This window comes from Ochotona princeps, chromosome 2 (assembly GCF_030435755.1).
Source record: "Ochotona princeps isolate mOchPri1 chromosome 2, mOchPri1.hap1, whole genome shotgun sequence".
Taxonomy (NCBI): domain Eukaryota; kingdom Metazoa; phylum Chordata; class Mammalia; order Lagomorpha; family Ochotonidae; genus Ochotona; species Ochotona princeps.
In genome coordinates this window covers 22,574,826-22,596,118 of record NC_080833.1, presented here as the reverse complement: position 1 = coordinate 22,596,118, position 21,293 = coordinate 22,574,826, and the positions used below count along the sequence as shown (strand labels likewise).

The following is a 21,293-nucleotide window of genomic DNA, read 5'->3' as shown; positions in this document are numbered from 1 at the left end:
GCCCCCTTTGCTCCCCAACCAAGCCTGTTCCCAGCCATAGATCTTGCACATGCTAGTGGTTGCTCTGACCCAGCTTGGCATAGCCCCTCACCTGTCTTGGCCTCTGCCTTAGATGCTGCAGCCTGGCCTGACCCGGCCTGCCCCAATCCCAATTCTCACTGGCAGGTGCTGGAACCTGGCAGTGCTCAGTCTGTTCTCATCCCTGGCTCATGCTAACTGGTAGGTGTGACAGTCTAGCCCAGCATGACCTGTGTTCCAGCTTGGTTCCTGCACTTGCTGGTGAGCTAAGGTTTGCTCAGCCTGCCCAAAATCAACCCATACATTAGCCAACAGTTGGAGTAACCTTTCCCAGCTTGCCTGACTCCCAGGCCTGTACCACATGCTCACCAGCAGGAGCTATGACCCACTAGGGTAATTTCCCAAGTTCCCCAACTTGGCCCACTGCCAGACCCAGATCTTATGCATGCCAGTGAGTGGTAGGCCCTTGCCTGGCATAGTCTGCTCCTCCATCTTGGCCTAGTATGAGCTGGTGAATGTTGCAGCCCGGCCCACCCTACACCCTTTTTTTAGGATGCTCTTGCAGGTGCTGCGGCCTGGACCTGCCCAGACTATTCTCGGTCCCTGTACCCATGAGTGTTGACAGGTTCCACGGTTGCACCTAGTTCAGCCCATCACTACCCAACTCTTGAGCTAACCAGTAGGCCTTGCATTTCCACAGGGTTTGGTAAACATACCCCCTCAGAACCTACCCCCGGACCTGGTTCTCTCACATGCTGGTTAGTGTCATGGCCTTGCCAAATGTGACCCATCCCCTGTTTTGACATTCAATCAGGTACTGGGATCTAGTCTTGCTAGACAGGCCCCCAGCCCTGGCTTTTGTATGAACTGGCATATGATTATCAGCAATGTTCCTTGCTAACAAGCCCAACTTGGGATACCCATGTGGGCTGGTGCATGAGTCTGACCTATACATATCTTCTAGGCTCTCTGCTCCAAACCCATGTGGTCTCAGTCCCTTCGCTTACGTGCAAGTACAGTAACCATGTCATTGAGTGTCTCTTAGGATTCATTCTTTACCTACAATGTTGTGACCTTATCCATGGATGTCCCTAGGCAGTAATTCCACACCTCCAACCCCAGAGCTCGCTTCTGGGTGGCCAGTGGGCAAAGCCCAGCTCAGTTGTCGCTCTGGCTGCCCACAAGCCCGGGATTCACCCACCGCTTGGCAATAATGGACAAGGAACTAGGAACCCCAAAAGGAAGCCTGTCCCGGCATGCGTTCTCCCAGTCACAGCCATGTGGCTGGGAGATTCAGGCACCTGCACCTCTGAGCAGACTTACCTGTACTCCCTATTTGTCCATTTTTTGCTGGACATACAGAGGCTCAGAAGAATGCAATGACTTGTTTGCAAGACACAAGAAATAAACTCTAGATGAATTATCAAAGGGAAAGGATTTGAGAATTGGTGTAAAATTTAGATCAAGCTGGGTCTGACTCCGTGGCGTAGTATGCTAAGCTTCTACTTTTGGCATGAGCATCCCGTATGGATGCTAGTTTGTGTCCTGGATCCCTCACTTCCGGTTCAGCTCCTTGCATAAGGCAGTGGAAAATGGCCCAAGTTTTTGGACACCTGCACCCATGTGGGAGACCCACAAGAAGCTCCTGACTTTGGATCAGCTCAGTTTCAGCCATTGTGATTGTTTAGGGGAGTGAACTAATGGTTGGAAGATTCATTCTCTCTCTCTCTCTCTCTCTCTCTATATATATATATATATACACACACACAGATATATATGTACACATATATATCTGTGTGTGTGTGCACACGCATGTCTCCTTTCTCTGTAACTTTGTCTTTCAAATAAAAATAAGTGAATCTTAAGAAAAAAATCTGGATCAAGCAAGCTGTCCCCCAGGGTTAGGGGAGGTGAGTGACAGAGACCGCTGGTGTGTATTTAAAGGCAAGCTCTTGGCCATGGAGGGGTGAAGCTGACTTTGGGCTGCATCCCAGTGCCTTCTCTTCCCCTGCTTCAGGCTAGAAAGAGCTGTTGGTTGGTTAGGAAATTGAAGGAGAACCCCTGGCAACAAGGCCAGTGTCTCCAAGTCTTTTCATCTGCCAGCACAGGGGAATGGTCGTTCACCGTGGCCGTGGGATTTAGTGGGTTACCTTGGCCTCTGGGGCCCTGCCTCTGAAGAAACAGAAGCAGGGAGGTGGTCTGGGAAGAGCCTGGACTCTGAGGTCAGGCTGCGGCTGGAGTTCCAGCTTGATGACCTTAGGCAAGCCTCCAAACCTCTCTGAACTCTTCTTGCCCTTCTGTGAAGTAGGATGCTACTCAACTGCCTGGGAGAGCAGCAGGACTGCTCCTCGGCAGTCAGGTGGATGGAGGAGACACTCATGGAGGCTTCATGCTCTTCAACCCCCAGGTCATGGGGTGCAGGGGTGAGCAATGGAGCCCAAAGCCCCTTTCCAGGCAGTGGTTCTGCTTAATCTGTGTGGCCTGGTCCTTGCTGTCTCTTGGTCTTCTCTTCTGTAAACTGGGAACAATAGTAGCACTGACCTTGTAGGACAGTAGCGAGGGTGATATGAGATAATGCTGGGCTGGGGAGCTCTGGGATGGTGCCTTGGATCACTCACGCTGGGCCTCTGACCCTTCTGGAAAGGGAGGTGACTGGGTTTGTTGTCACCTCAAAGGACCCTTGCAGCTGTGTCTGAATCAGCAATGAGTTGCCTCCTTCCTAGGTGGAAATCAGAGTTACTGCTGTCACTTTGTTGTAGGCAGTGGTGATGGATGGGGAAGCTAGGCCTGGGCCCAGGAGGAAACCCGTGACTCTGAGGGCCTGCTGGGCCCTGCACACCTGGAGCTCAGGTGGGCGGGGACTACACTGACCTCCCCGCCACCTCCCTGTTCCCTCTGCCTGCCTATCTGAGGGCACTGGCACCATCCCCAACGTCTTTGTGGTGTATTTGGTTGTCATATTCAGAGAGCAGCAGACTCCAGACCATTCAAACCAGACTGTGCTACTCATCATAAGGCTCTGGCATCCTACAGCTGAGTTTCTAGAACTCCACAAGGGCTAAGGCTCCGATCCAGAGAATCCACATTGCTGCCTGCCAAACCCTCCCCAGTCTCTGCTCAGTTAACATATAATAAGTGCCAGGTGTGATTCTAGGTTGCTCCGTCACCAAAGGGCCCAAAATAAGGACATCCCTTGCAGGTCAGAATCCCAGGATTCAGGTGGTGAGTTGCTGAGTGATTTTAAGCTGGCCTTGGGTTTCCCTGGGCCTCTGCTCTGTGAAATGAGATATTAGGGGAGGGTGTTGGACTCAGTCAGAGGCTTTCAAACTCTGCAGGGGTGTGTGTGGGTGGTACTAACAAAGCAGGTGGTGAGTTTTCTGTCCCTGGTGATGATGAATTTGCGTGTAGATTGAATGACTCGTTGGATACGCACTGGGTCCATTGACAACCCAGACCCCTTGGAGTCCCCAGATGCTGATTCTCAAACCAGTGCCAATGGCATACAGATGCCATTTATTCTGGTTAGAACTATGGATTACTTAGAAACTTACATCCTTGCTGTGTCCCTTTGCTTTAAGTCTGCTTCTTCCTGATCCCCTGTCCCCACCAGACCCCATTCACATCTCATGGCATCCCTGAGCACCTGGGGCAGGGAGAGGGAGATGGCCCTGAATAAGCATTTACCCTCTTGCCTGCTTGGGGTTGCTTCCGGTCCTCGAAGGAAAGGCAGCCCTGAGATTTTCAGGGTAGGAATTGGCTTCTGAGCCTTTATTTTTTGGGGGGGTGTCAGGGTAAGTTCTGCAGCCCCACCCTGAACTAGAAATGTGGGTTTTCAATTACACAATTAAATGCACAATTAGGCATAATTACCAGTGCTCAGAGCCCGCGACTGCTCATAATAGGCGTGTAATCTACTGCAGCCTCTGTTTATACTACTCAGCGCACTCCCTAATGATGCCAGGATGCCTTCACACTGCACTGTTGCTATGGAGACGAGTCCGCCACCATCAGGCAAAAGCTGACAAATGGTGTTATGGTCCCGGGCCCTTGGATTGCGTCTGATATTGCTGCAGCCAGCCCCTGGAATGGAAGGGCCGGCCAAGTGGGCCAGGAAGTTGGGTCAGCCCTCCCCTCCTCTGACACACCCTACTTGGTCAAGTCAGTCTTGGCACCATCATGTAGAGAGGGGGAATGTCAGCCTCCAGGGTCAGCAGGCTGTGAGCATGCCTGCCAAGGTGCTGGGAAAGGGCTTGGGGTTGCCCCCATAGAGACCCTCAACCTGGACAAGGGCCCTGCACACAGCCAGTTCCCTGTTGGAGCTGGCTCTGCTAACCCAGCCCGATGACCTTGGACAAGTCCTTGCCTCTCTCTGCAACTGTTTTCATGTATCTCAAATGGACTGTGGAAGGCGGGTGGGCCTCTGTGTGTGTTTTGTTCTAATAAGCAGAGAACCTGCTGGGCACTTGGGCCCTGCTCCTTTGTAACTGCATCCCTGGAGTGATTCAGTCATCTTCGCCACAGCCCTCGGTGGGAGCCCAGCTGTGATCCCCCCACTTCATAGAAGCAGAATCTAAAGATTGAGAGCAGTTGCATTGTACAATGGCAGGGCTGGTCTGCAAACGGGACATTAGACTCTGGATCTTCACCAGGCCCCTCTCCTGTTGTCCTAGAGGGGCTACCTCGTTACCCTCATTTCCACGCCCCAGATGAGGGCACTGAGGTTCTGAGAGCTTAAGTCACTTCTCCAGCAAGGTGGGATTCCTAACCTGGGCTTCCTGGTAGAGGCAACAAGATTTCCTTCCATAGCGCTTACCAAGGCTGTCCAGGACACCCATGTTGCTTGGGCCGCCCCCCCAGGAAGGGAGCAAGGAGTCCTGTAGTCCCTCAGACCCAGTGCTTCCTTTTGATCTGGAAGGGGATTCTGATCATATTCTACTTCATCCCATACCTGCCTTGAGGAATAGAGTTTGTTCCGGTTTTCTATATTTATTTGAAAGACATATACACACACGGACACGCACAGACCTCCCATCTGTTGGTTTATTCTCCAAGTACCCGCAAGAGTACTTGGCCAGGCTGAAGCCAGAAGCTGGGAACTTAATCCAGGTCCCAATGAGCTGAGCCATCACCTGTAGCCTCTGAAGGCACTCATTAACAGGAAGTTGGAGCCCAGCTTTTGGGTGTCCCAAATAACATCTTTTTTTTTTTTTTTTAAAGATTTATTTTATTTTTCATTACAAAGTCAGATATACAGAGAGGAGGAGAGACAGAGAGGAAGAGCTTCCGTCCGTGACTCACTCCCCAAGTGAGCCGCAATGGCTAGTGCTGTGCTGATTCAAAGCCAGGAGCCAGGAACCTCCTCCAGGTCTCCCACACCGGTGCAGGGTCCCAAGGCTTTGGGCCGTCCTCGACTGCCTTCCCAAGCCACAAGCAGGGAGCTGGCCGGGAAGTGGAGCTGCCGGGACCAGAACTGGTGCCCATATGGGATCCCGGTGCATTCAAGGCGAGAACTTTAGCTGCTAGGCCACCGTGCCGGGCCCCCAAATAACATCTTAACCACTGTACCACTACCTTCTCTTTTTGCCTCATTTCTCTTTATGTAGTATTTTCTGTAAAAAAAAAATTAATTATTTGGAAAACAAAGTTACAGAGAGAGGGAGTGAAAGATCTTGCACCCACTAATTCACTCCCCAAATGAATACAACAGCTGGGGCTGGGTCAAGCAAAAACCAAGAGCCTGGTACTGTCTTGTCTAGGTTTCCCATCTGGGCAACAGAGACCCAATTTCTTAGGCCATCTTCCACTGCATTCCCAGGTGCATTAGCAGGGTGCTGGATTGAAGTGGAGCAATTGGTACTCAAACCAACACTCATATGGTATGCTGGCACCACAGACTGTGGCTTAACATGCTCTACCACAATGCCAGCTCCCAACACAGTATTTTTGGGCATCTACTCTGTACCGGGCCCGGGGAACACAGCAGGATCAGTGGGTTCGATCTTGCCACTTAGTATATGATACTGGACATATCATGTGTCCTCTTTGTACCTTACTTTACCCATGATGAAGGTCGCTGTCCATTTTTTGCAGGGTTGTTGGCAATGCAAACCACAGCAACTGACACTTGTCAAACCTTTGCCATGTGCCAGGCCTTGGCCAAGGCCATCATCATCTCTCACACCCATTTCACAGCTCAAGGCTCAATGCCTGACTCAAGGGCAGCCATCTGACCACCAGATGTCCCACTCACATGCAGATGTCCCCCAAGTGTGGGTGTTCCTCTTGCCACTTTCCTGGGTCTGGCTGTCTTAGAGAAGGAGCTGTTTGGGTTGTGGGGCTGGGACAGCACCCACTGGCACCACCCATTCCTTGCTGCCAGACATCTTCAAGTTTGGGGCTTCTAGGAGAGGCAAACATCGCCTCCACCTTCATATTGCATTGCTGGGTAAATGGAAGCCCAGAATGAACTGGGACTTGATTGAATCATAGCCACAAGGCCAGGAGGTGGAGGTGGGATGGGGTGCAAGCCAGCTCAGGACCCTCCCACATGCCCCTTCCCTGCCCCCTCTGCCTCCCAGTGGTCTGTGAGTGTCCTAGGGACTGTGGCTAGGGTGTGTGCTCAAAACCGCACAATCACCAGCACTCCGTGGGGCAGACGCTGGCATGGAGAGATTTGTGGATCAATAAACACCCCTGCCTGTTTCCTCTCTTCATTTATTCATGAATTCTGAACTCCTTGGCTCCAGAGAAACTGCCTGGAAGAAAGCAATTAGAGCATAATTACAGCCACTCCTATTATCAGCTCTCAGCGGGGGCTGCTAGGGCGTGGGGTTGGACCTGGGAGTTCCCTGGAGCCCCACTTGGCACCTGCTGCCTGCGGGAGGTTCTAACCAGGGCTCCAGGGCCTCCTCCCCAGAGGCAGGGAGGAAGTGATGAGGGCCAGACCAGTTGCATGCTGAGTTGGAGGTGATCTCTAGGGCTCTTCCTGGCTGGGCTTGCTGAGACCTGCCTGAAGGGAGTTGTGGAGAGCCTGCACCGGCACACTTGACTCCTGCTTTCTAGAAATCATCTTTTTCTGAAGATGGTGAAGGCGACAGGAAGTGTAAATTACCTGGAGGAAGCAATTACCAGGCAGGACTCTGTTCATTGCCGGTGATTAATAGTAATAACAAGGACATGCAGTTCAGATTGATGGGGGGTTTCTGACCCCAGAACTGCTGCTGCTTCCCACGAAGTGTCCCACCCACCAGGAAAGGCCACTCCAGGGCGAGCCCTCTGTCCTCTCCAGGGTACAGACAGGCACCTGAGCAAGCCTGTGCGAAACGGCTCAGTGTTGGTGCAGGACTCCAAACCAGGCACTTTGGGCACCAGTCCTTGACCTTGGCCCTCTCCTGGCTGCTTTGTTTTCTTGACTCCCTCTCTCAGGTTGGGCCCCAGGTCTGGGGAATCCTTTAAAAGCTATTTCATGTACGCTCTGAGCTTGCCATCTCTGCTGCTTCCCTGGGCCAGCAGGGAACTGAATGGGAAGAGCAGCCGGGACACTGGCACTCATATGGGATGCTGGCACTACAAGGTGGATTAGCCTGTTGAGCCATGGCACAGGCTTCTTGGAGGGGCCTATCTACTAAGGGAAACCCTGATGCTGTGGGGCAGAGTGGAGAACATTCTTTAACAACTGCTGGTCTAAACCACAGGACCCTGAAGAATCTGCCTAGGCTGGCCTGCCCACCTGAACTCATCTGTTGCATAAGCTCGGTGCCTTTGCACTGGCAGTTCTTGCCTCTATAAGTCCATATTCAAGCCCAGTACCTTCTTAGACCAGCTCATGCCTTCTTTCCTTCTTTCCATCCTCACATTCTCCCCATTCACTGACTGTGCCTTGCCACTTCCTCTCCATCCCAGCAGACATCCTAGGTGCTCCTGTAATTCTGTGTCTATTTCCACATCCAGTCTTCGCCTTAGGCTAGGAGCCCATGGGGTCCTGGCAGCGTGTCTGAGAGCCCAGCACTGTGGTGGCCCTCCAAAGGCACTCTGAATTTGGGGGTTGGTTGTGCTTGAGTGAACCCTGTGGGAGCAGCTGGCTAGCCAGTGAGATTGCCATGGGTTATGAGGTGCTGGGGTCCCTGTTGTTTGTGTGGGATCAGGTCTTTGCAGGGTCATGTTGGGTGCTACACAGGATAGCAGAGGGGCCGTTGGCTGGAGAGGGCTTCTTATAGCTGCTGGATGGAAAGAGTTGCAGTCTGTAAGCAAGACACAAACCTTCACTCAGACTGGCTGCACTTCTGGCTCTGAAGCCTGCCCGCCAGACACTGTCCTCCCTGCTTGATAGATGAGCCAACGGGACCCCAGAGAGGGATTGGCTGGGCTGCAGTCAGCACTTGCTTAGGGTGGAGCTACTCCTTAAACTTGGCTTTCCCAGTGCTGAATCCTCAACTTTTACCTCCCTGGCCCGCCCCCTGGAGTCCAGGCACAACAGTGGCCTGAAAGTGTCCCATGGGAGTTTGCTTCCAAGTGAGGATTTGCTAATTCTCTTAGAATAGATGCCTTGGCCTCTTACTCAGGAGTCCACAGAACTGGGGCATGGCACCTAAGGGCACATTTGTCCTTGTCCCAACTGGACCTGGAGGCCCCTGTTCAGCCAGAGGCCAACCTGGTTGGCAAGTGTGTGAGCTTCCAGCCCATGTGCTAAGACAAAGAGAGGGCTGGGAGGGCTCAGATGCTGGGAACCTGGCTGCCGGAGGAGAGGACACACACAGAACTTGTGTCGATATGTGTGTGCTGGGGTCTCCAGCCTGGAATGTGAGAGGCCCCAGCCAGAAATGGGTGCTCATGGGGCCTGGTTTTCCCAAACGTCCAAAGATTCTATTGTCTTCTGACCCAGACCACAAAGGAGTCTGAGACATTAAAATTCCAAGCCTGGCTTTCCAGATCATTGGCCGTGGGGAAGGAGACAGACCGTGTCTCCTGCGGGAGTTTGGTAACTTTGGAACTCTTAGACATGTGATGTGAGGCCACCTGCCCTGTTCCTGAAGGCTTCTTAAACATCAGAGAAGGGGCTGGGGGCCGGAGGCAGGCAGAGCTCCTCAGCTCCTCCCCCTCTCCGGGCCTGATGAGCCTCAGGCACTGCCAGCTGCTCAGCCTGTCATGCCTGCCTGCTGGTCAGCAGCGGCGGGAGCCATCTGGGCCGACTGCCTCGTCCTCCAGACAGGCCCCCAGGGACACAGGGCTCCTCCACAGGAGCCAGAGGCTGGCTGGGGCCCAGGCTGTGGATCGCATTGCGGTTGTCCGTGGTTGTCGTGGTTGTTGATTGTGACAGGTTAGGCTAGGGCCCAATAGGATAGGAAGTGGGGGCAACATGGGAGGCGGTTAAAAATGTGTATGTTTTTTTATATGTGTTTTTAGACCTGCTATAGCCAAGTACTTGATGTGCATGGGCAGTTCTTACACTCCCAGCTGCCCCTGGCGTGGGTGAGATTTCCTCCACAGAAGTGAAGAGAGTTGGAACCCTGCCTTTCCCAGCCCTGGGCAGTGAACAGCAGCGGGCAGCTCAGCCCTCTCTGAGTCTCTAAGTTCTCCACCGACAAGTGGAGGGGAGGGGGCAACAGCATGGCATCTGGCACTTGGTAAAGGCTTAAGCCATGGCAGCTGTCGGCAACACCCGCTTCGCCGCGTACCCCTAGCCGAGCGGAGGGACTAGGGTTACAAAAAGACAACACACAAGATAACACGCAGTGGGTCACTCTTGTAAACAGAATGCCCTTTATTTGGGGTAAGCCTGCATCTTTTATAGTCTGCCTAGTACCCCGAGCCGAGCGGAGGGACTAGGGTTACAAAAAGACAACACACAAGACAACACGCAGTGGGTCACTCTTGTAAACAGAATGCCCTTTATTTGGGGTAAGCCTGCATCTTTTATAGTCTGCCTAGTCCCTCCCAGTATTATCCCAATGCTCAAGCAACTCCTAAGCTCCCCTGGGAGCATCTTAACAAAGGGGAAGCAGGGAAGAGGAACTTGCATTCAAGCCAGGGGCTAAATGTATCAGGCCAAGATTGCCCATCCTTTTACCCCTAAGAAACAAGGTAAGCTGTGGAGTTAACCCTTGGGAGACCGGGGCCTACAGCAGCTACTATAATTGTGGCCAGTACAGCTCAGTAGTGGGCACCCGGAGGGCAGGTGTGCATATGGAGCTTCTGGTTATGACTTGGCTGGGTGGAGGCCTCTCCGAAGCCAGCAGAGCTCTCCCAGAGTATATCCCCCTCCGGACCCTGTATTTGCCATGTGAGGGGCTCAGGGAGGGGCTGGAGTTAGTATGTCCAGTTCTGCTTCCTTTTCTCCCTGTCCCAGGCTTGGCATGGGAACCCTTTGAGGACTGTAGTGGGAGGTGGGTGTGTCCCACCAAAAATGATCTCACCAAGGCCAGTGCTGTGACATAGCATGTTAACCTGCTGCCTGTAACACCAACATCCTATATGGGTGCTGATTCAAGTCCTGGCTGCTCCACCCCCAATCCAGCTCCCTGTTAATGCACCTCAGAAAGCACCAGAAGGTGGCTTAAGTACTTGGGCTCCTGCCACCTATACGGGCAACCTAGATGAAGTGTTGGCTCTTGGTTTTCTACAGGGAGAATGAAAGACACCCAGAGACAGAGATCCTCCATCCTCTGGTTCAGTCCTCAGGTGACTGCAAGGGCCAAAGCCAGGAGCCAGAAGCTTCTTACAAGTCTCCCATGTGGGTGCAGGGGCCTAAACATTTGGACCATCATCTGCTGCCTTCCCAGGCCATTAGCAGGGCGCTGGATTTGGAGCAACAAGACAGTAAGTGGCACTCATATGAGATGCCTGCATCATCATAGCACTGGCTTCAGTAAATCAATCTTTTTTTCCTCTTCTTTCTCTCTCTCTCTTTCTTTCTTCTTGGAAAGTCAGATTTACAGAGAGAAGAGAGACAGAGAAGTGTCTTCTGTCCACTGATTGTTTCCCCAAGTAGCCACAATGGCCAGAGATGAGTTGACCCAAAGCCAGGAGCTAGGTTCTTCAGGTCTCCCAGGCAGGTGCAGGGTCCCAAGGCTTTGGGCCATCCTTGACTACTTTCCCAGGCCACAGCAGGGAGCTGGATGGGAAGTGGAGCAGTGGGACTTGACCTGGAATCCACAGGGAATCCCCAGCACATGCTAGTGAGGATTTAGGGTCCTCCAGGAAATCTTAAAAAGAAAGACCTGCCCCACATGGCAGAGGCAGTAAATCCCTCCCAAACAAGAACCCATTTCCCCGCCTTATCTTGTTTCTGGACAGAGGTGGGTGGAGAGCAGTGACAGAGGCTTTGTTAGTCCCAGAGGTGCCACTAAATAAAGGGCAAATATTCCCAGAGGGGTGGAGCCCCACCAACACTGGGTGACCTCCAGGAGGGCTGTGCTGTCCCTGGAGACAGGTCCCACTCTCCTGGCAGCAGAGTGGCTCTTCTGGTAGACTCCCGGACTCCAGAGCCAAGGACCTAGTTCAAGGCTTCATGAGTCCCGTGCCCCATGGCAAGTTATTTTGCTTTGTACTTTCTGTTCCCCATGTGCCAGGCAGGCATGATCAGTGTTTCTGCTGGCATGTTTTTGTGCCTATTAAATGAATCAAAGTCTTCTAAGCATTGGAGAGACGCTTGGCACATGATGCCCATTAGCTGTTAGCACTTCTCGGTGTGTTCTGGGGAGGAAATGAAACGTGACCTGAAAGGGCTGTGCTCAAACGTGTGCTCTGAGGCCCGAGTGCCAGCCCCACCCCACCCCTGCCCTTCTGCCACCGCCTGCAAGCAAACCCTCGTCTCCAACAGGTCCCACCAGCTTCTCCTGGCCCAGGGCCAGGGAAAGATTGCAGGAAGCACCAGCACCTGCTTTCCTCTTGCTCCTCTGCCCTCCCTCGCCTTTAATCTTCCAGCCTGCCTGGGGGCTCAGGAGGAGAGAGGCAGGCTGAGGGAGAGGGCTTCCTGCCCAGCTGCAGCGGGTGGCGGGGCTTTGATTGAGAGCTCAGGTGTCAGGAGTTCGATCCTTGCGGGTTTGCTGTGGCCCTGACCCCCACACCTCCCGCTCTTTGCACAACCTTCCTTACCCCGCACCCTGCCCCGCTCCCTGCCTCAGACATGAATCTGTGGGGCAATGAGCCTTCCCACATCTGTACCTGGGAGCGCTAAACCAGACGGTGCAGCCAAGTGCATTTGGCACAAAACCTGACACAGGTCAGTGCACACAGAATATCACCCTTTGTTGTTCACACTTGCGTCGAGTTGAGAGCTGGGCATTTTGAAAGGAAACCCCGTGCGGGGCCTCTCCTGCCATCTGCCCTGGCTCGTGCAACCCCAAGTGGCCCCTCCCACGGTCCTCACTGGAGTCAAGCCAGAGCTGGGCGCCCCCACCTCATCACATGGAGATTATGGGGAAAGGAAATAGGGGCCACAGAGGGGTGGGGAGCAGACCCTCAGCCAGAAAAGAGAAAGGGCAGTGGAAGGGGCACCAGCAGGCCCCCCTCCTCACCCCAGGGACTTCCTTGGGCCTGTAGAGCTAATTGTCCCTCAGCGTGGGGCAGCAGCACAAATCCCACTGGGGCTCTGGAGAGCTGGCCAGGTGCTGGCGGATGCTCTGAGTCCCCACCAGAAGGAGAAGCAGAGAAGCTGGGATCTGAGCCAAGGCGAGCATGATCAGGGCTGGAAATGATCAGGGGAATCCCAGAGCCCTGGGGTGGGCTCCTGACTGCCATCCGCCACTGTTGCTAGGCAGATTTCCCCACCTGGCTTTTAGTTGGAGGGAGGAGGAGCCAGAAGTGGTTGCAGTTGCCATGGCAGTGAGGCTGGCTTTATTCAGCCTCCTTCCTAGTTGAAGAGGTACTGCTGGGTCGGTCTAGGGATTAAGTTTACCCTGCCTCCATCAGGTGCCAGGACCAGATGTCTCTGCTGGGAGAACCAACTTCCCACTCTTACCATAGCAGGTTGTCTGGTTCCTTCAGGATGGTGTGTAGTCCATGGCGGCACTGGGAGGACTGTGTGCCCCTTCATAACCCCTGGTGTCTCCCTACTCAGACTCAGACCCTGCCCCTTCTGTTGGCGCCCTCTAAGCCCTTCCCATGGAGCCCCCTCCCTCTCATTTGCTCTTCCCTAACCACGGGTCTTTCAGGTCCTTCTGTTTGTCCAGTTCTCTCCTTCTGCAAGTCCTTTGCACATGCTCTTTCCCCACTAGAACCATTTTTCTTTCTGTTTTTTGGAACCTTTTTTCTGAAAAAAAAAAAAACAAAAAGCAAAAAACAAAAAACAATTGTATTTATTTAAAGAGTTAAAGAAAGAGACAGAGATCTTTCTACTGGTTCACTCCCTAAATGACTGTATTGGCCAGAACTGGGTAATCTGAAGCTAGGAGCCAGGAGCCTCTTCCAGGTCTCTGATATATAGGTGCAAGGCCCCAAGCACCTGAGCTACCCTCAGCTGCTTTCCCAGAGAGATTACCAGGGAGTGGACAGGGAGTGGAGCAGCTGGGACTCAAACCAGCATCCTTGTGGGATGCCAGTGTGACAGATGGAGGCTTTACCTAATACAAAACATTGCTGGCCTCTCCAGCTTTCTTTCTTTCTTTTTTTTTTTTTTTAAAGATTTATTTATTTTTATTGCAAAGTCAGATATACAGAGAGGAAGATCTTCCTTCCGATGATTCACTCCCCAAGTGAGCCGCAACGGGCCGGTGCGCACCGATCCGAAGCCGGGAACCTGGAACCTCTTCCGGGTCTCCCACGCGGGTGCAGTGTCCCAAAGCTTTGGGCTGTCCTCGACTGCTTTCCCAGGCCACAAGCAGGGAGCTGGATGGGAAGTGGAGCTACTGGGATTAGAACCGGCGCCCATATGGGCTCCCGGGGCGTTCAAAGCGAGGACTTTAGTCGCTAGGCCACGCCGCCAGGCTCTCCAGCTTTCTTTTAATGTACCTGGAAATTCAGAAAATGACGTCTCAGGTACTTAGGCCCCCGACACCCACATTTCAGACCTGGATGGAGTTCCTGGCTCCTGCCTTTGCAGATATTTGGGGATTTGCAGATTCACTAATCAGCAGGTAGAAGATTATCTTTCTCTTTCTCTCTGTTGCTCTACCATTCCAATAAAAAAATAATTTTTATAATAAATTATTTTATGTTTGATGATGTTTCCATAGTTAAGAAGTATGCTTGCCCATGTGGGCCAGCGATTAGGGTGGGGAGGGCGAGGAATGGGGGAAAATGGATGAGACAGCTGTTTCCAATCTCCTTTTTTCTTCCTGAAACTGTTTTTCAATCACATAAGAAAAGTGGGGAGGGAAGAGGAAAGGGCCGCTCCCAGCAGCCTAACCACATCAGTACCTGGGGGGAAGGCCACCCAATATCATCCACGGGTCCCCTATGTGAAACATTTTCTGAGGGTACTGCTTAAGTGGCTTTGATAGTTCTGTGGTGCTGTTGATTTCGTTGCACCAAGGTCTAAGAAATCCCTCCAAGGTCCATTTGCTGACATAGAGAGTTGAGAGTTTTCACTCACCCAGATACTTGCTGTCAGAGCTTGACTGGGAGAGTTGTCCAATTTGTTCAGCCCACCATGGAGCTAGATGTGCTCTGGAGGCCTCAGTGAACTGGTTGTATGGCTCCCATGTGCATCTGGGCATGTCATCTGCAAAGGCTTCAACAACTGAGGAGACCCAATTCTGACTCATACACTCAATGGTCAGACCAGATTCCGTGACTTTCCCCTTGGTTGGAGTTCTGAGCCCAGTCGTCCAGTTAGGGAGTTCCTAAAGAAACCTCACCAGAGGTGACCCCAGACCTTATTCCTATGTGTGCCAGCCGGAGCGGGGTCCAGCTTAGTCCATCACCCACATCAACCTACACACACTGGTGGTTGCAGTCACCTGGTCAGTTCTGTCCCCAGCCACATCTCATACACAAACCAATAGATGTTGCAGCCCAGCCTAACCCTGCCCACCACACATCAGGCCTCACACACACATCAGCCAGAACCACAACCTGGTAAGACTGGCCCCCAGTAACCCCTAATAAGCCCACCCCCAGCCCCGGTTCCTGCATGCTGGTGTGTGCAACAGACTGGTTCAGTCTGTCCCACATCCCAGTCAGCTCTCATATACATCAATGGGTGTTGGAACCTAACTCAGCCTGACTAACCCCACTATTCAACCCACACTCATGCCGGTGGGTGCCACTCTCTGTCCAGCCCTGGTTTCCATGCTCACCATTTGGAGTTGCAGCCCGTCAGAGGGGTGCCCAGTTTCCCGACTAGGATCTTGCACTTTCCAGGTAATTCTGCTGTCTAACCTGTCAGGATTTGCCCTAGTCTAAGCATCTGTTAGCTGATGCTGCGGCAAAGCCCAACCAGTCTACACTTACCCTAACCTAACTCACATGCAGGCCAATGGGTGTTGTAGCCCTGCCTAGCGTGGTCTGCTCTCAGTCCCAGCTCTCATACTCACCAGCAGGGGAGTCCTCTCAGCCCCGCTACAGGGCTTATTTCCCACTGCCACACTCCCACCCCCAACCCCCTGGTTTTATGCGTACTGGTGGGTGCTGTGGCTCAGTGTGGCATGATAAGCCCCACCTCAACCTTCTGCAGCCTGCTTGGTCTGATCTGCCCCAGTTCCAGCCCATACTGGTGGGTGCTGCAGCCTAGCCCAGCCTGGACAAGCTCCAGTCCCAGCACTAATGTGAACTGGCTGGTGTTGTAGCCCAGCCCGGCCTGTTCTGAATCCATCCTGGTTCTCACATCTGCCAGTGGGTGCTATGAACTGGCCTAGCCTGGCTCACCCCCAAACCTGACCCACATGTATACCAGTGGGTATTGTAGCTCGACCTGGTCTGGGCTGCTCCCATCTTTGGTTCTTGTGCTCACCTGCAGGGACTGCATCCTGACAGAGGAGTTCTCTAACCTTCTCTCCGAGGTCAACTCCCAGTGGCAGATCTTGTGCACAGTAGTGGGTATTTGGTTCAGCCTGACTTGGCCTATTCCTTGTCCTGGCAGGTACAACAGCCTTGCCTGGCCAGCCCACACCCATTCCAACTCTTACTTTTGGTATCATAGCCCAGCCCATCTTACATCCACCCTTGCTCTTGTGAACACCAGCAGATCCTAGAGCCTAGCCCAGTCTGGCATACCCCAGACCCAATCCACACCCATGCTGAGAGATGCTACAGCTGTGTCCAGCCTTGTATGCTGCCCTCATTCCAGTTCTCACACTCAGGAGTGGAAACCATAGCCCAGGAGGGGTGTCTCCTTGGCTCCCCAACCAGGCTCACTCCCAGGCAGAGATCTTGTGCATGCTAGTGGTTGCTCTGATCTAGCCTAGCATAATCCATCACCTGGTTTGGCATTTGCCATTGGATGCTATAGTCTAGCCTGGCCTGGCCTGGCCTGGCCTATCCCCAGTCCCAACTTTTGGTGGTCAATGCTATGGGCTAGCCCTGTTCCACTTGTTCCTGACCCTGGCTTTTATGTAAGGGTGATAGCCTACCCCAGCCCAGCATGGCCTACACCCCGTCCTGGCTCCTGCACATGCCAATGTGCTATGGTTTCACCTAGCCCTGCCAGGTCTGTCCTCCCCTCCCCACCCCGAGTCAACCCACACACCTGCCAAGAAGTGAAGCAACCCTGCCTGACCTGACCAATACCCAGCCTACTCACATGCTCACTAATGGGAGCTATGGCCCCCGAGTGGAGTTCCCCAATTTCCCCCACCAGACCCACTCCCAAAACAGTTCTCATGCATTCCAGCAGGTGTTAGGCCCTTATTTGGCACAGTCTGCCACTCAGTATCATCCTTTGTGTGTGCTGGTAGATGTTGTGACCCAGCCTGTTCCACTCCCAGTTCTTGGGTGCACCTGTGGGTGCTGCAGCCTGAACTGGCCTGCTTTGTTCCCAACCCCAGCACCTATGAGTGTTAATGAGTTCCATAAGCATACCTAGCTTGGCCCGTTGCCACTCCCAGTCCTTGAGCAAACCAGCTGATATGGCAGTTCCACAGTGGTGGGATCCCCTGTAGAATCTGCTCCCAGACTTGGTTATCTTGCATGTTGATTAGTGTCACGGCCCAATTTGATGTGGGCCACTCCCTGCCGCTACATTCATTGGTGGGCACTGTGGTTGAGCCCTGCCAGGCATTTCACCAGCTATGGTTTTCATGTGTACCAGTAGGCGGTAACTGATACCAACAAGCCAAGCTCAGGTCTCTCATGTGGAGGGGTGTATTGGTTTGGCCACAAAAGTTCCTTCGGTTTCCTTCCTCTAAACTACTGGTTCTCAACCCCTCATTTGCCTGCAAGTGCAGTAGCTGGTTTGGTGGAAGTCGCCCAGAAGTCACTCCTCACCTGTCACTTTTTCCCTCAGCAGTCCTTCCAGCCACACACCCCCAGTTCCCCTTCTCTGAGTAACCCACAGGCCCCCATGCCCGGAATGTGCAGATAAGCCCAGTCCTCCAGCAGTTAGTCATGCTGCCCTGGAGCTCTGCCCACCTGCCAGGGCCCATGCACACTTGGTCTGTTGGTGTGCTGGCATCTGCCCTCCACACATCTTTTACAAGAAAGAAAGAAAGAGAGAGAGAGAAAGAAGAGAATGAAAGAAAAAAAGAAAGGAAGGGCGGGCAGCTATGTTGCTACGCTGGCACACTGATGTAGTGAACACAAATTTGGCATTAACCATGCCCAGAATGCTATTAGCTGCTTTTCTCCCAGGAGTGTAACACTTGTCTAGGTACAGTACAACCAAGCAATTGTCTACAGCTGAGGATAAAAAAATTTTTTTCAAAGTTTTATTTATTTTTATTGGAAAGTCAGATTTACAGAGAGGAGAGGCAAGACCTTCCATTTTCTGGTTCATTACACAAGTGGCCGCAATGGCCGGAGCTGAGCTGATCTGAATCCAGGAGCTTCTTCCAGGTCTCCCACATGGGTGCAGGGTCCCAAGGCTTTGGGCCGTCCTCGACTGCTTTCCCAGGCCACAAGCAGGGAGCTGGATGGGAATGGAGCAGTCGGGACAAGAACTGGGATCCTGGAGCATGCAAGGCTAGGATTTAGCCACTAAGCCATCAGTCTGGGTCCAAATAAATAATTTTTCTTAAAGAATATTTGTAGGCAAGTATTGTGACATGGTAGTTTAAACCACTGCCTTCGACACCAATATCCCATATGGGCTCTGGTTCAAGTCCTGGCTGCTCCACTTCCAATCTAGCTCCCTGCTAATACACTTGGGAAAGCAGCAGAAGATGGCCCAAGTTCTTGGACTCTTGCGTGCATGTGGGAGACCTGGATGGCTTCTGGCTTTGGCCAACCCAATCCCAGCCAGTTTCACTTTTTGGGTAGTGAGCCACCGAATAAAAGGTTGATCCTGTCTTCTCTCTCATCCCCTCTCTGTAACTTTGCCTTTCAAATAAATAAATAATTGAAAGTATATTTGTACCCTGAAAAGAAACTCCAAACCCATTCATAGACATTCCACAGCACCGCCCCCCACCCCTTGCTACCCACCTCTGGCTATTACTAATCTACTTTGCTTTTGCTTCTGGTTTAGCCTGCCCTGGACTCTTGATAAAAGTGATGGCTCCAATTTGCAGTGTTTTGTGTGTGTGTGTGTGTGTGTGTGTGTGTGTTTAAGATTTATTTATTTTTATTGGAAGGGCAGATATACAGAGAGGAAGAGAGACAGACAGGAAGGTCTGTCCGATGGTTCACTCCCAAAGCGGCCGCCATGGCTGGAGCTGAGCCGATCTGAAGCCAGGAGCCAGGAGCTTCTTTTGGGTTTCCCATATGGGCACAGGGGCCCAAGGACTTGAGTCATCTTCCAACCCAGGAAGCTGGATTGAAATTAGAGCAGTAAGGACTAGAACTGGTATCCAAATGGGATGCCAGCTCTGCATGAGCAGGATTAGGTTACTATGCCAACACATTGGCTCTCCAAAATAGATTTCTTAAGTAATAAGGCTTTGAAGTTGAAAATACTCCTTAGCCCATGGCTTGCGGAGTGTTGCTGTGCTAGGGGACATGAGGCTGATGGTCGTCTCATGACACAGGTCCATAGAGCCCCAGGATGGCCAGGCACAGGCTGTGAGCAGTCAGATTTCAAAAGGCATCATCGTTGGTTGAACCAAGGGTCTCTGCTGTGGGTTTACAATATTTCACCAACTGTGTTGGAAACAGAGGTGCTGTCATGCAGGCATTGTGGTTCCATTTAAGAAACACAGACAGTGGATTTAAATATAAAAGGACTGCAGAAAGCTCATGGAAAATGGCATTAAAAGATAGGCTGGTAGGATTGGCATGGTAGCCTAGTGGCTAAAAGTCCTCGTCTTACGTGCACCAGTATCCCATATGGACACTGGTTCTGGTCCTGGCTGCTACACTTCCCGTCTAGCTCCCTGCTTGTGGCATGGGAAAGCAGTCAAGGACGGCCCAAAGCCTTGGGACCCTGCACCTGTGTGGGAGACCTGAAAGAGCTTTTGGCTCCTGGCTTCAGATCAGCTCAGCTCCGGCCATTGTGACCACTTGGGGAGTGTATCATGGGAGAGAAGATCTTCCTCTCTTTCTCTCCTCCTCTCTGCATATTTGGGTCATCAGATATGTATATGGGATCCCGGTACACGCAAGGCAGGGACTTTAGTCTCTCTGCTATCATGCCGGGCCCATGAGTCTTAGGTCTCCTCTCCTTAGTTGAATTCTTCTGATGGGGCCCAGCATGATTTCTCAATGGCTAAATCCTAACCTGGCAAACACCAGGATTCTCATTTGGGCCCCGGTTCATGTCCTGGCTGCTCCTCTTCCCATCCAGCTCCCATTTGTGGTTTGGGCAAGCAGTCAAGGATGGCCCAAAGCCTTGGGACTCTGCACCCATGTGGGAGACCCAGAGGAAGCTCATGGTTCCTGGCTTCAGATGGGTTCAGCTCTGGCCGATGTGACTACTTGGGAAGTGAACCAGTGGATGGAGAATTTTTTGCTCTGTCTCTCCTTCTCTCTGTAGGTCTGCCTTTCCAATACAAAATAAGTTAAATAAATCTTAAAAAAATTCTTCAGGTGGAGGCCAGTACGATGGCATATCAGGCTAGTCTGCCTATAGTGCTGACATCCTGTATGGACATGAAACCTGTGCCGGCTGCCCGTGGGCCATCCTTTACCCCTGATTTTGGGGCTGGAGCTTGGGGGTGGTGCTTTATTTCAGAGTAGGGTGCTCCATGCCTACTCTTGAGCATCAGCCTGGCAGGAACAGGCTCCCCGGAGGTGGGCTGTGCCTTATGGAGGCTCAGGTGGGAACCTGCACTCCTGGCCCAGTCTTGACTCAGTCAGTCTGGCTTTCCTGTGCTGGGACAGCCTGAAGCTCCCCGGAGGGGTCAGTTACGTTGCTGGAGATGCTCTTAGCCCCTAGGAATCAGGAATTTCCACTCCCAATTTATAGATGACGAAACCAATGCCTTTGGCCAAGGTCTCAACATTCCTGTGGACCTGGGAGTCAAGACAGGATGTTGGAAGTCCATCCCCGTGCCTGGGAGGGCCTGCAGTAGGGCGTGTGATCCAGAAGGGAAGAAGGAGTCTGTGTGGTACTCACTGAGGCACTTGTGCTTGGAGGCCAGCTCAACTTCAAGAGAGCTCACTTGCGTCATGGGTTGTGGGACCCCATGTAAGCTTGTGGCTGGATTGAGGGTGGACGTGTCCCCACGCCTGAACCTCCATCCCAGGGGCAGTGGAAAGGCAGGAAAGCTGCCAAGCACAGGGTTGCAGCAAGTTCTTCTAGGCAGAATGCAAAAAACCATGGTAGAAGGCAGGGAGACTGAGTAGGCTTCTGGAGGCAGAGCCCTGGCCTCAGGGAGGGCGCAAGGTGGAGAGAGAGCCCCCGTTTGGCTAGTGTTCATTCAGGCTGCATCTGACCTGGTATCCTTTCAGGTCCTCACCGCTCCCGTGGGCGGGTTTTATTCTTTTTTTAAAGAGGAGATGGAGGCTTAGAAACACCTGCTGGAGATCTCTTCATCGGTAATTGACAGAGTAGGGATTCCAGCTGCAGGGGCAGCTGCAGACAGCCCATGGGAGGGTGGCAGGACTCAGTGGTGGGGGGCAGGCATTCAGGGACTTGCAGAGGCAGTAGCCGGAGATCTGATAGCTGCAGACAGGCTCTGGAGCCTGCGCCCCAGGTCTGCGTTTGAAATCTGCTTCTGACCCTTCCTGGCGGTGTAGCCAAGGCCTGCTACTTCTCCTCCCTGGGCATCAGTTTTTCCAGCATCCTGTCCTGGAGTGCCTGGGTT

The 21,293-nt window shown here is 52.6% G+C and overlaps 1 protein-coding gene across 6 annotated transcripts in view; it reads left to right on the top strand.

Annotated features, from left to right (window-relative positions):
* NKAIN1 (sodium/potassium transporting ATPase interacting 1) overlaps positions 1-21,293 on the top strand; it is a 48,795-nt gene that overhangs the window by 7,898 nt on the left and 19,604 nt on the right. Inside the window, exon 2 of one of the 6 annotated variants that reach the window (XM_058660817.1) lies at positions 12,928-12,984. The exons of 4 other annotated variants lie outside the window; for them this stretch is intronic. In XM_058660817.1, the coding sequence (XP_058516800.1) occupies positions 12,941-12,984 (44 nt within the window). In that variant the 5' untranslated portion in view covers positions 12,928-12,940. Of the gene's footprint in view, positions 1-12,927; positions 12,985-21,293 lie in introns of those variants that run through there. One more of the 6 variants, XM_058660818.1, reaches the window with a different exon arrangement.